This window comes from Hermetia illucens, chromosome 2 (genome assembly GCF_905115235.1).
Source record: "Hermetia illucens chromosome 2, iHerIll2.2.curated.20191125, whole genome shotgun sequence".
Taxonomy (NCBI): Eukaryota; Metazoa; Arthropoda; class Insecta; order Diptera; family Stratiomyidae; genus Hermetia; species Hermetia illucens.
Genome location: NC_051850.1, coordinates 34,307,540 through 34,322,034, shown reverse-complemented (window position 1 = coordinate 34,322,034; position 14,495 = coordinate 34,307,540). Strand labels below are relative to the sequence as shown.

At 41.9% G+C, this 14,495-nt stretch overlaps 1 protein-coding gene across 1 annotated transcript in view; it reads left to right on the top strand.

The window, feature by feature from the left end:
• Positions 1-14,495, top strand: part of LOC119648011 (receptor-type guanylate cyclase Gyc76C-like) — a 405,069-nt gene that overhangs the window by 352,371 nt on the left and 38,203 nt on the right. Inside the window, exons 10-11 of the mRNA XM_038049411.1 lie at positions 837-985; positions 6,310-6,603. Of these exons, the coding sequence (XP_037905339.1) occupies positions 837-985; positions 6,310-6,603 (443 nt within the window). The remainder of the gene's footprint in view (positions 1-836; positions 986-6,309; positions 6,604-14,495) is intronic.

The window sequence follows — 14,495 nt, the reverse complement described above, 5'->3', positions numbered from 1 at the left end:
TTTTCGTGGCCGGATATGGATCTGACGAGGGCTCCAAAATCCGCCCCCTGTCCTGACTTGATTGTTCAAAGTCGTAGATGAATTTGAAGTCTCTGCTTCCCACTTCCATATTCATATTTTGGAAGCTCTCAGTGCAGTATTGAACTGCTACAGGCTACTCCACCGTTGGTTATGTAATTCAGTTTGTGACGGCTGTGGGCCAATAAAAATAAAATGCTGAAACTTTTACTTGTTCTATAAATGGTATGCATTCTAGGGGTGGAAATCATGTAAGCAAGTGTACCCCCAAATTATTGAGCTATGTACTTCTTGTAATATAATAAAGCGTGGATAAAGGAGAAGCTTATCCGACAATGCCTGAAGTTATGCTTCCTGCCTAAAGTACCATCAATCCTCAGCGCTTCATTAATTGCAAGCAGTTTAGAACACATCTTTTCTAAATTAAATTCAAAATTTCGCCACCCGCGCCCTTATATATGTAGACAAAGGAGTTACATGAATATACATCAAGGAATTGCCCCGAAGGGAATATCTAGGAGAGCTCAAATCCCTCCTCTCCCATAGCATCGCATAATTAAATTACATTTGCTCGCTTGTTAAAATAGACTGGAATTAACTTATTGCAGAAGATACACAATAGGACCCCCCTCAAGTTGGCATTTCAGTACAAGACAGAATTTTTTGAATCAGGAACACGAACAAATTATCCAAATTTAATTCAGTCATTTCTGTTTCTTTGTTAATTAGCACCACTTTCAGCAAATTCTCAAGACCATCAACCCCTTGTTTTCGGCAAAACTTTCCTAATTTCTCTGCTTTCATTTGACTCTTTACAGGTGTTACGGGCGCAACAATTAAAATCGATGAGAATGGCGACTCGGAAGGAAACTTTTCGGTGCTTGCGTTGAAACCATCACGAGAAAATTTCAGTTGTAATATGCAAATGGTACCTGTTGCATATTTTCAACAGGGAGACGATTTTCCAGTGAGTGAGTCGTCGTTGTTTACTTATTTTTGTTCTGTTTTATTTATATTCCTTTATTTTGTAGATGTTTTTGGAGTTGAATTTTGTTTAAATTTTTTTATTTCGTTAATTTTGCGAATCTCTTGGAGGTACCCTGAATTAACACGTTTTCCAGTTCCAGTTTTCAGATAATTTTCATGATGGCATGCAAAATATTAATATGCATCACGGTTATGTATTTGATTTCCAATTATCTGCCTCAGAGGCTGGAATAGCACGGCAGGGCTACACCCCGCGGAAAATTGAAAATTACCACCTTACGATGTGTGAATGATCTCACACCCTAGCATGCTGGGTCCGGCTGGTCGACCACTATTTGTGCACTATTTCAATTCATTCGCATGCTGTATCTAATCTGATTATATTTTCTAATTCCATTGGAAATAATTCAATTCGGGCTGACACGTGAAGCAGAAATCTTTTTTATTTGGACGCTAACCGACCATCTGAATGCCAGTGAAAAGACAAGTCAAATTCTAGTGATTTTCCCTACACTTACGTGCATCGAAGATTCATAGTTTTTCCGAGACAGAAACGTCCAAATGTCTTTAATGTCTGTTTTCAACATTTTATTATATTTATTATAAACTAACCTTCCGTATGTTTTGGCGGCGTGTTAAAACTTTCTAATTTTACCACATCCCTGGGAAAGATTCGAAAACAAAATCTTAACCAAATTCCAGAGGTAAACATCAAAAACCACAATCGTTGAGGAAATTATAAACAAATTTAAAAGTTGGCAGCGCGAAGAAGATACAATTCTTTTTATTTGGGAATGAGTCAAATCACAAATAATAGAAATATCTTTCGTTCTGCTTGGGGATGTTTATAAATAACGAGATAGGATCGCAAAAGATGGAGAGTTATACAACTCAACTTGCTGATCTCGTTTTATTTTTATATTTATATCAACAGATCATAAACTTTAAATGTTTTAAGTTTATGGCAGTAATTTGAAGAAGCAGACGAAATAAAAAATGTGTGCTACTGCTCGCTTGAGCAAAGGTCAATGATCCGTCACAGACCCCATTTATTTGTCCAACATTGCGGAAGCAAATTTGGCAGATTATTTTCAACATGTTTGGAAAACTACGCAGAATCGATTGTTTCGTAATAAAATGTTAATTTGCCGGTTCCGAATTTTCAATTTTTGATTGTTGAAGGAGTCAGCTCAACCGTGATCCAAACAAAAGATTTTTCGCCCCTCCTTAACTGAAATCTACTGCTTTGACGCTCGATTTTTAATAAAGTCATGGACCAACTTCTCCATGTCGAAATTGAAGGAAGGATACCCACCCAGAAATTCACACCAGCTCAGCATCGGTCAACGTATTAATTCTCAAACCTGGCTAATCTAGGCAAGTCATTTACTTTAAAGCGATACCTTCCTAATTCAAGTGAATCGAAAAGAAAGGAGGGACCGAAAAAAAGAACTTATAGTTTGAATGTTAAGTACTTTGTAATGATCTGGAAGTAATTACCGAAAGCCACATTCAGTTAGTACCAAAGGAGTCAATCCGTTGTGCTAAACTGCTCCACTACAATGCAAAGAGCAGAGCTCGCTGTGCCGGTACTTCAGAACCCATATCTCTCCATGAGTGTTCTCTAAAAAAGCATCCTCTTGCTACTCTTTTTCCTTCTTGTCACGGACGTTGTGCAACCAGTGATTAGTGTCCTATCCATTGCTCCAAACAGATAATGCGTTCTTAATCTCTCAAACAAAAGCTGCCTTCAAGTAGCTCGCCTCGAATTTATACTGACCACCTCATGCAACACGGTTTGTAACTGAATCTAAAAAAATAAGTTTCTGACTTCCAACTCTTATGAGATCGGGACAAACCATCATTATCAGTGATTTGCCCAAAACCAAGAATTTTGAGGGACTCAGATCGATACTTTCTGTCAATGATGAGTTACGCCATGAAGCACGGGCTGCATCGGAGTACATCGGAGACTACCGTCTGAGCGCTTAAACGCTTTGCCTCCTACACCTCATAAACACTGGCCCTGCATGGAACGGTGTGCCGCAACTGGCGTTCGCTGTGTCAGAAAATACGTTCAATCCAATATCTTTCACTATGTCGTTTGCTCTGTGTTCCTTTATGGTTTCGAATACTGAGCACTTGTTGCAGACAATGAATGCCGCCTTGCAGCTATTTGAGTGAGCGGCGATACTGTTTCGCATGCTGGCATTAACATTTTAAAAAAACATGTCCGCTTCAGCCCGAGGTAGATCACACGCACGTGGGGCTGTCACCCACTAAAAACCATTCCCGTCTCTCTGACTTTACCCCTCGAGACCACCATTTACATATTGCTTCACGATGTGGGCCTCATAAGGTGAGCTTCTGCAAGCTCCAGCGTGGGGTTGTCATCATCATCGTCGTCCGGTTTAGGCCCGCCTTAATAAGGAATTTCAGACATCCCGGTTTTGCGCCGAGGTCCACCAATTCGATATCCCTAAAAGCTGTCTGGCGTCCTGACCTACGCCATCGTTCCATCTTAGGCAGGGTCTGCCTCGTCTTCTTTTTCTACAATAGATATTGCCCTTATAGATTTTCCGGGCTGGATTATCATCATCCATACGGATTAAGTGAGCCGCCCACCGTAACCAATTGAGCCGGATTTTATCCACAACCAGAGGGTCATGATATCGCTCATAGATTTCGTCGTTATGTAGGTTACGAAATTGTTCATCCTCATGTAAGGGGCCAAACATTTTTCGGAGGATTCTTCTCTCGAACGCGGCCAAAAGTTCGCAGTTTTTTTTTACTAAGAAGCCAAGTCTCCGAAGAATACATGAGGACTGGCAAGATCATTGCCTTTTGCAGTAAAAGCTTGACCCTATGGTGAGACGTTTCGATCGAAATAGTTAGAAAATAGAAATAGGCTCTGTTGGCTGCCAACAACCGTGCGCGAATTTCATCGTCATAGGTGTTATTGGTTGTGATTTTCGACCCTAGATAGGAGAAATTATCAACGGTCTCAAAGTTGCAGTCTCCTATCCTCATTGTTTTCGTTTGACCAGTGCGATTCGATGTTCTTTGTTCTTTCGGTTTTGGTTTTCGCGCTGTTGTTGCCATCATGTACTTCGTCTTGCCTTCAATAAGGTGCAGCCCAAGATCTCGCGCCGCTTGCTCGATCTGGATGAAGGTAGATTGTACATCTCGATACCAATATCGTCAGCGTAAGCCAATAGTTGGGTGGGCTTGAACAGGATCGTACCTCTTGCATTTACATCGGCATTATGAATCTCTTTCTCCAGGGCCAGGTTAAAGAGGACGCATGATAGGCATCCCCTTGTCTTAGACCGTTGTTGAATGGTCTCGAGAGTGGTCCTGCTGCTTTTATCTGGCCTCGCACATTGGTCAGAGTCAGCCTAGTCAGTCTTATCAATTTCGTTGGGATACCGAATTCTTTCATGGCCGTGTACACTTTTACCCTGGCTATACTGTCATAGGTGGCTTTAAAGTCGATGAAAAGATGGTGCAACTGATGAGAATATTCCAATAGTTTTTCCTTCGCTTGCCGCAGAGAGAAAATCTGATCTGCTGCTGATTTGCCTGGAGTGAGGCCTCTGTAGTATGGGTCAATGATATTCTCAGCGTATGGGGGTATCCGGCCTAGCAATATAGCGCAAAATATCTTATAGATGGAACTCAGCAACGTGATACCTCTATAATTGCTGCACTGTGTGATATTCCCCTTTTTATGTATAGGGCAGATAATGTCCCGTGGCCAATCGTCAGACATTGATTCGCTGCCCCATACTTTAAGCATCAGTTGATGAACCACTTGGTGTAACTGGTCGCATCCATATTTAACCAATTCGGCTGTCATTCCATCGGCTCCTGTGACTTAGGGTTGTCAAGCCGATGAATTGCAAGGTCTGTTTCTTCTATGCTTGGTGTTGGCAGCATTTGTCCGTCGTCTTCGGTTGACGGGACCTCCAACTCACCGATGTTGTTGAGCATCAAAATACCCAATCAGATTTCCCTCTTTGTCTAGGCAGGATGAACATTAAGGTGTGTAAGGCTTCTTCCTGCTTACTTGTTGGTAAAACTTGCGCGCCTGGTATGGTTGCTCCTTGTACTTTTCTAGTTGACAGACCTGTTGATTCTCCCAGGCTTCCTTTTTCCATCTGTGAAGTAGCTTCTCTGCTCGACGGGGTTCGTGATAAGTCTCTGCGCGTGTTGTTGCCGGGTTGGTCGTTTTGAAATCCATCCTGCCCGTGGCTCCTGTTGTGGCTTCGTAACTGTGGTTTTCCGTGTAGTGTTCTCAGCCCTACTGAACCCCCAACCTGGAGAACCAGTTGGTTTGGAGAATTGGGGAAATCATCTAATCCAATTAGATGTCGCAACTGTCTTCGTGATGTGCTGCATGTCGATATGCTAGTGGAAGTTTTTCCGTGGTTCTGTTAAATTTAGTGTTCTCAATCAGGGGCTTTCTCTACTAGAGATTACAGGGCCTTGTGCTAACCGTACGCTTTGGTTCTTCGCTTCTTGATTGATGATTTCAATTGTTTCCAGCAGTACATCCGACTGTTAAGTCGATTGGAATCATGCATACTACAATGAACGCCTGATCTGATGCTGTCCTGAAAACCCTACAAAACCCCTGAGCATCTTTGTTGATAAATTCTATGTTTTCATAAAACCTCTTCCTATGCGTCGCTCTCACGATTTAATTTGTGTGAAGCTTCGCTTCCTCCGGATGTTTCGCAACAATGACCCCGAGCACTACATTATACCTAGATTCCACGGTAAGGAACCTAGTAATGAGCCCTGTGGTATCCACACGGTGCTGCAATGAACTCTGTCGATACGTTGTCCGCTCAGCACCAAAGAGTGCACTCCGAAAGATAATTCTCGACATCACGAATAGGTCAGTTAGCATATTCTAAACCCGCACTAGAGCTATTGTGCCCGTGATCGCCGATTTTAGGAGCAGGATTAATTTCTCTGGAAGGTCGTAACTTGTTCCTTATTCTCTATTTTCCTTATTGTGGAGATGTGGCATCAGACCCAATGACAACTCCATAAGACAGTTTTTATAAATTTCACTTTAATTTTGATTTTGCGATATATTTTTTTAGATTTATTTAGTAACATTTCTTGCAAAATATAATTTTTTGAATATTAAGTTAAAAATATTCAACAACTTCGCTAACCAATATTTTTTTCTTCTTTCATCATCCTTCTTTCCACACCCTTCCTTTCCTTTCATCCTTCCCCATTTACCACCACCTAAAACAACCTTTTTATCCTTTCATCACTCCCTCACAGGAATACAAATTGAAAAGTGGATCGATACGAGTTGAGTGGCCTGGCGCGGAACGGCCCTTCGACGAGCCAATGTGCGGGTTCATGAATGAACTTTGCGAAAAGGATGATCGTCATATAACATCTATGGTTGCAGCTGGCGTATTAGCCGTAGTGCTGTTTTGTGCTGGTGTCATAGCGATGAGCATCTATCGAAAGTGGAAGATCGAACTGGAAATCGAAGGCTTACTATGGAAGATAGATGCAAGTGAGATAAAAGGATACTTTGGGAACGATATTGTATCGTCGCCAAGTAAGGTTAGTTTTTTAAATATTCGTGGAACTAGATTCTATTTTTAATTTTACTTTCTTCGTTTGAGAAAGATTTACTATGAAACGAAGCTTTATACACTATCAGCCTGCTTCCCTTTCTGATAATTGAAAACCCTTGAAAACGCTTGGGGATGTTATTATATATTTTATGGGAATACTAAGACTAATTCCGCACATACAGTATAAAGTTCTTACCTTGAGGAGTACGACTCCATAAACGATAAAGAAAGAGAGTAAAATCAATTTAAGTAGCATTGTTTGAAATTCAACTTTGAAGGGCGAATCGAAAATGCCCTAACCCTATAGCGTGTTACTAGCGCGAAACTAGCCATTTGTAAAATCGAAATTTATCCAAGGAGCGCCCCTGTTAGAATTGTATGTAACGATGAATGGCGTCTGCGTAAACATCTTATCCAATCCCATACATCACAATAACTGTTTGTCAACCACGAAGGCAAAGGTATCAAAAAACCTAAGAATAATAAGGTCTTCCAGCGCCTAAATGCGGTTCTACTAAAGTGTTCTGGCGACAAGTCCTTGCATGCTTTTTGCTAGTCAAGTCCGGGAATGTGTGGCGAATCGAATGGGAAAAATAAAAAAAAACGACTTGACCAGGACCCGATTGCCGCGTTCGAGAAAAAATCTACGATGGCTCGCATCCTCAATCGAGTCTCCCCTACTTTGGAATATCACATTATTCGAAGAGCGCTCCGTCGATCTATCTTAAGGACGTTATGTCATTTCTATGTGAAAAAGACGCCATTTATTAACCTTCGGGTTGACTATGCTCTTTCTATTCGTTCGACATTCGTTTCAAACTGCAACATTACAAATTAATTACGTAAAGTCAAGAATCTGCGCCTCCATATTCGGTGGCATAAACACACGGCGACTATAGCGTCGATTCAACATGCTGTTTCAAAATCACCGTCAATTCTGCTCCCTCAAGCTGCTGCTTCATCGAGCACCAGCATCATCTGTATTTCTGGAACCTGGCTGTATGACGGGATTTTAGATTCCGAGCTCCTCGAAGGTTACTCTCTCTTTCGCTGTGACAGAGACTGCGCTGCGCTTGGCAAGACAACCGGCGGAGGTGCCCTTATAGCTGTTAAGTCCCCTTTCCGTGCCGAAATCATCTTTACTCCTCCTCCTCCACCTACGATTCTGTTACCATACGAGTGATTCCGCCAAACCTGTGCCCGTTTATCATATCGTGTATATATTTTGCCTGCCTCAATCCGCCTTCTCTGTACGAGGATTTCTTCGACAGATTATCAAAGGTCCTAATCATTTTGTTTCCCTCATTTCCTTTCATCCCCGGTGGTGACTTTAATCTTCCCATGCTCTTTTGGCTCATTACTCCTGGCCTTCTCTCTCTCCCTAGTAACTCCACCCACCCCTCCCCTCCTCTATCCACTTTCATGTACACCTGCGGCGCCCTCCAATTTAACCTTTCTAGAAACCACTTAGATCGAACTCTTAACCTTGTCCTCTCTAACCTTCCTATGTGTTGCCTTTCCCAACCCCTTAATTGCCTCTTACGTTGCCCCTAAGGTCCATCATCCTGCTCTCGAGTTCGATGCTCAAATATCTCGACTCCACACTTCTGCCGCTCGCAAGTTTACCAAGTGAAACTTTCGTAAGGCAAACTTCGAAGGTCTGAACTCAGCCCTAGCGGCAATCAACTGGGTTCCCCTCCTCTCTCCATTTACGTTTGACCAAGCACTCAACAGCTTCGATACCATTTTATCTGATCTTCTTCCTTCTTACGTCCCCTCTACTCCTAAGTGCTTACGCTCTTACCCCATCTGGTCACCACTGAAGTCCACAAAAACTACGTCAAAAATGCACTGTGAGAAAGAACTTCCTGTCTTCTAGAACCTATGCTGGCTTATTTTTTTTCAAATCTCTACGTTCCTCGATCAAATTCTTAATATGTATTTCCAGAACCGAATATTTGACCAGTTTGGAAGACTCACTAAATCGCAGAAACCTCAAAGCTTTCCGGTCCCACATTCACAATTCCCGCTGTCCTGCCCAGTGATCCCCTCCGTCCATTAAACACTTTGACTCCTCAGTTAACTCCCCCCAACTATCTTGTGATTTACTCTGCCGCTACTTGTCCTCAGTCTATGTTCCCCTCCTTCCTCCGAATTCTTCCCGATAGTGCCTGCTCCGCATCGCCTACCATTCCCCTTCTTATCCCTCTCCATGTCAAGACCTCATTAGCAAACTTTATGCCTATGTCAGACCTGGCTACGATGGTCTTTCAAATGTCTTTTTACTCAAAACTGGTAAGTCCATCTCTCTTCCCTATCTCTTATTTTCAACAAAAGCCTCGAAGATAATCATTTTCCCGGCTTGTGGAAAGAGGCTCTTATCATTCCCATACACAAAAGTGGCGATCGTATGCTTGCCGAGAATTACCGTCCCATTTCTCTCCTATCCTTCTGTTCCAAAATCCTGGAAAGATATGTCAGCGACTGGTTGTCCGCCCACTTTGGCCAGCACATCGTGAAAAAGCAACACGGCTTTGTTAAGCGTAGGTCCATTGCCTCCAACCTGTTTGACTTTACCAACTTTCTCGCCAAACGTCTAAATTCATTTAAACTGATTTCGCTAAAGCCTTCGTCACTGTAAATCACAAGATACTTCAATACAAACTCTCGGCTCTAAGCGTTCCCATATCACTTGTTTTATGGCTTGCCTCTTACCTTTCCAACCGATCCTGCCAACGTAAATTCACCCGTTCCCTCCTCTTCAAGAAAAGCTTCCCTTGTGTGGACTAATCTTCCCTTTCTACAACGCCGTAGATCCTATCTGGATCTATGCACATTTTTTAAACTTTCCTCGGGTCTGATGGACTGCTCTGCCGCTAACGACATTACCTGCCGCCCTGCGTCTTATAACATACGTAACGCAGACATTTTCAACGTGCCCTTCGCAGAGCTCGAAGATTACTTCCATTCCCCGATCCCTAGGCTTTCTAGACCTACACCAGGCCGAAGTATATAATATTTTTTGTTGAGAATGCTGGGAGTCCTAAGTCCGCACCCACTTACTGACGGTCCGAACCACTTGGGGGGCAACTTACTCCCTCTTTTGTAGTTCCCGGACTCCTCTTTTTTGAATTAAACCCAAGTTTACAAGTGCCTCACAGGCAGCGTCTGATGAGTTGCCTCTGCCCTGGACGAAACCGTCAGTCAACTTTTTGCTTTTTTTGTAAACTTGTGTTTAACTCAAAAAAGAGGAGTCTGGGAACTACAAAAGACGGAGTAAGTTGCTCCCCAAGTGGTTCGGTCCGTCACTAAGTGGGTGCGGACTTAGGACGGCCAGCATCCTCAACAAAAAATAAAAAGTAATTGGAGTTTACTCTGTTTGTTGTCCGTTAAATTAAATAAAAAAATACATATTAGGTGATGTTGTCATATTTGAATCGCGCGTGATATCCCACTTTATAGTGATATCACTTTTGTAATATTATGCAATATCGCCCACCCGTCTCTAATGCAAATATACATAAGACTGCAGTGCTGAAATATCAAAGGGTTCACCATCATCCAATGAGTTATTACAAGAGCATCGCCCCCTGTCCGTATTTCTTTATTTGCCTGTGACTATACCACGCACATATTGTTGACCAACCGTTAATCATAGCATCCTATAGAAACCTGAAAAGGTAGAAACTTCGCTTTACTCACTACTACTTCGCTTTACAATGTATTTTTAAATTAGTCCTGCTCTAATTGGCATATATGAAGCTTTCACCGTAAAAATTCACTGCACATTGAAAAATAATAATTTAATTAATGATGTATCAAAAGCCTTAATAGAGGTACATCACCAATATCATCGTCAATAATGAAAAAAAATTGGGGGAGTAATGAAAAGCCACTATAAAATCCATCTGGGCCTAGAGTGACAAATGAAATTATACTGAACACCCTCAAAGCTATTGCCGCAAAAAATATTGTATAGATCGTAAAACTGTATCTAAATGTAACTTCCAACATAAATCCACACTACGCTACCCTCTATTCCACATTTTTCAATGCACTCTGAACAGCCTATGAACTCAATTTTCTCGTGCCTCCCTAAAAGCAGCTCGAACGCAACACTATTTCCATGAAATTCATGGTTGCTATCAGCCTGTAATGGAAATATTCATCCCCAATGCAAGCTGTATCCAGTTCACCCTATGCGACTTCAAAACCTATTACGAGTGAAATTCGATTTACCCAGAAATCATCATGGCACTTTCACAATAGATTTTCCCCATTACTAGGATGCATTTCTCGAGTGGGAGAATCATTGCAAATATGCTACTCTTAAATCACCGGTAATAACTCGCAATAACTCTTCCTATGGTGGCACGTTATTTGCTAGGAGCTACCAGACGCCTCATAGATACGAGAATATAGCTCACGTCCTGCGGGCAATAAATGTTCAAAACATTTTGCTGATTATTTCAGGCCATCCGTAAAGGGATATTCTCGGCATTCTAGTCCTGTTTGATTGCCACAGTTATGCAAAATGAGTTTCCAAATGCAATTTAGTTTAGGTGAGCCGATGCGGTTAACGTGGATAATTCAAGGTACGCAATATATTTTCATTATGCTCATTAGGATGGACCGCAGGATAAAGCAGAATTTAGACCAGTCGCATAATGTTCATAACTTTCCAGTAAATTTTAGACAAACTATGTATTTACGTTTTGCATTAAATTCATCCTTTTTAGAAAATGCAAGCAATACGGGAAAGTTTGCTGGACTATTGCCTGCAGTATCTCATTAAAAACTTTAATCAAAATACCGTACTCAAAGACAAAAGGATCATCCATTCTAGCGATTATTTATTTATGAGCAAAAACCTCGTATTATCTCATAAGAGGGGGGCGGGGGGAGTGCATACTCCCACATTTTGGTGCTAAAGCACTTTGGCAATGATGGAATCAAAATGGCAACATCCAATTGTTGCTGTGTCACTCTTTGTCTTCGAGTCAACATCTAGATCTTTTTAAAGATAGAACATCTTTGTTTGTCATCTAGAACTTCCTCAGCGAGCAATCCCAAGTTATGAAGTAGTTTTCCGATCTTAGTAAGATACAGCAAGATTACTAGAAGAAATGTCCACAGGAACCGTATTCGAAGCCCCAGGAGATCACATGCAGTGCCCGAGCTTCCAAGATCCTCATGAGCCTGCACAGATGGTCATTGTTTTGGCCCAACTTCGAGTAGTTAGGCAAGTTGAGTAATTTGCCGGCAAATACAAACCTCAAACACCTTGCTGATGTTGGACAACAAAAAGGTTGGTGGTGCTTTTAGGGCTATTTGTATCCTTCCCTTTCTTTAAGTTCAGGAACACCCAGTCTTTCTTTCACTGTCCTGGAAAGAAGGAATTATTCAATTATTGAACAGAAGACCATAATTATGACTGGCAATCTTGGGTAGATACCTGAGGACCACGTTGAGAATGTCATCCCGAATGATTTCTTAGTGTTGTTTACCCATTTGAATGTGGAGATTAACTTTCTACATGGAAGGCAAGCAGATTACCAATCGATATAAGACTAACCTGCGACGCAGGACTGAATTAGACAAGGGTACTTCGTCTTGGCTTCAACATTAAGCATGGTGGCGGAAATGTCATGGTTTGGGGTTGTTTCGCGGCATCAGGGGAAGGCGCACTGCAGTTTGTTGAAGGAACGATGACTACATCAACATTTTAAAAGAAAATCTGCGCCAGAGTGCTGAGAAACTAGACATCTTAGAATCGTTCCAGCTTTACTATGATAACGAGTCGAAATATAAAGCGTATCCAACCTGGGCATGGCTTCTTTACAAGTGTCCTAAAGTATTAGCCACGCCTCCCCAATCACCGGATCTCAATCCCATTGAAAACATGTGGAACCAATTGTACCGCAATACCATCGTAATTGAAACTATTTACTTTTCGCTTTAATAATAATAATCGTTGGCGCAACAATCCATATTGGATCAAGGCCTTGAAGTGTGTTAGAGCACTTCATTCAAGACCGTAACGGTACACCACAGTACACTATGGGAGGCAATGTGGTCAGCATTGCGCTCGGCCGAGATTATTACCCTGATTTGACTCAGGTACTCATTCACAGCTTAGTCGACTGGTGTCCGACATCCAATCACGATAACAAATTCTTCTGCCCCCAGCGAGATTTGAACCGCGACCTTCCGCTACGACAGCCTAGCGCTCTAACCACTTGAGCCATCCGGACACTCGCTTTTCGCTTTATATATATATATATGTTTTTTTTTATAATAACAATAAGAAAAGTTAATAATAACAGTTGCAATATTAACAAAGAGATAATAACATATGGTATGTATGTATAACTTACAACTGGACACAAAAGCAGCACCCGTTCAATATGTACATATTTACAAAGTTCCACCAAGAAACAAATGACAGAACTGACCACGGCCGCCGCTAACCGGCATCCCGCAGCCATCAGTACCAGGATTTCTCTTTTTCATCCCGCTTAATATCAATTGCTTTCGCTCTGGAGTATCTCCATTGCAATTCCGGAGCCTCCACAGTCACGTTCGGGGGATATTCTATCCTTTTGTCCGTGGCCCACCTATGTATATGATACACAACCGGATCACCGGCAGAACTAAGAACTAGACCATTCCTGTCAAGATACACGAACGCTTCGGAAGGAATGAAGCCTATCGTGAGAGTTTTCTCGAAATATCCATCGTTTGGATAGAGCGGTTGCGAAACCCAAGGGTTCTCTCCATGGGAAACAGATCGCAGTATATGATTCCGAATCAATCTGATGATAATTGTCTCGATTCTCGGCATAGCAGCAGCTGCATACATCACTTCATTAGTTACATAATGCTCATAGTTTGAGGAAGTAGTCCTATTAAGCCCCGTACAAGCACACAAGACATTTCCTTTCAAAAATCCTTATTTTCTCCATTTGGCTAGCACTCAAATTAAACCAGATAGGACACCCGTAGGTGAGCATCGGTCTCACCAAAGTAAGATAGCAAATAATCTTAACCTTCCGTCTAAGATGTGGAGTCTAAAAGACATGAATGCCTGCGAAACAGAAACAGAATCGTTTCACACTTTTGTGCATTGATTTTCATCCGCCAGTTGTTCGTGAAGAACTTAATATCATTGAACATCTTCTGAAGTTCAACTTGCACCTCAGTTACCTTCTTCTATGCCGTGTAGGCTACCAGATCGTCAGCAAAGACAACCAACGACCTTTTAGGAGATTTATTGAACTCGAACAAGTTGAGTAATTCGCGGAAAATACTGCGCAGTCACTGTCCTTTGCTTTGCATCCATCCAGAACATGAAATTCTCTACTAGTAGTGAGATTTCCGTCCGTGATGACAAAGCGCTTGCCATAAAGCATACCACACATCATCGCTACAAGATGGCTGGGGAATTCGTTCTTCAGGAGCCTGAAAATCAGTCCATCCAACCAGACGGTATCAAAGGCCTTCTCCATGTCTATAAGGCAAGCGCCTACGCACTCACTATTGTTAATCCGCCAGCAAATATCAGACGTCACCTTCGTTATTGCATGTATTGTCGAATGTCCAGACCGAAATCCGAATTGCGCATTCGATAATAATTCCTTCCTCTTGATATGCTCGTTCAAGACTTTCCACACCAAAACCTCAAACACCTTGCCGATGTTAGGCAGCAAACTGATTGGACAGTAGCTCTTAGGACTAGACGAATTCTTCTCTCTCTTTAAAATCGGGAACACTCGGGCTTTCTTTCATTATCCTGGTAAGAAGGAATTGTTCAATAAATTATCGAACAAAATACAATAATTACGAATGGTAATGTCTGGTAAATGCCTTAAGACCACG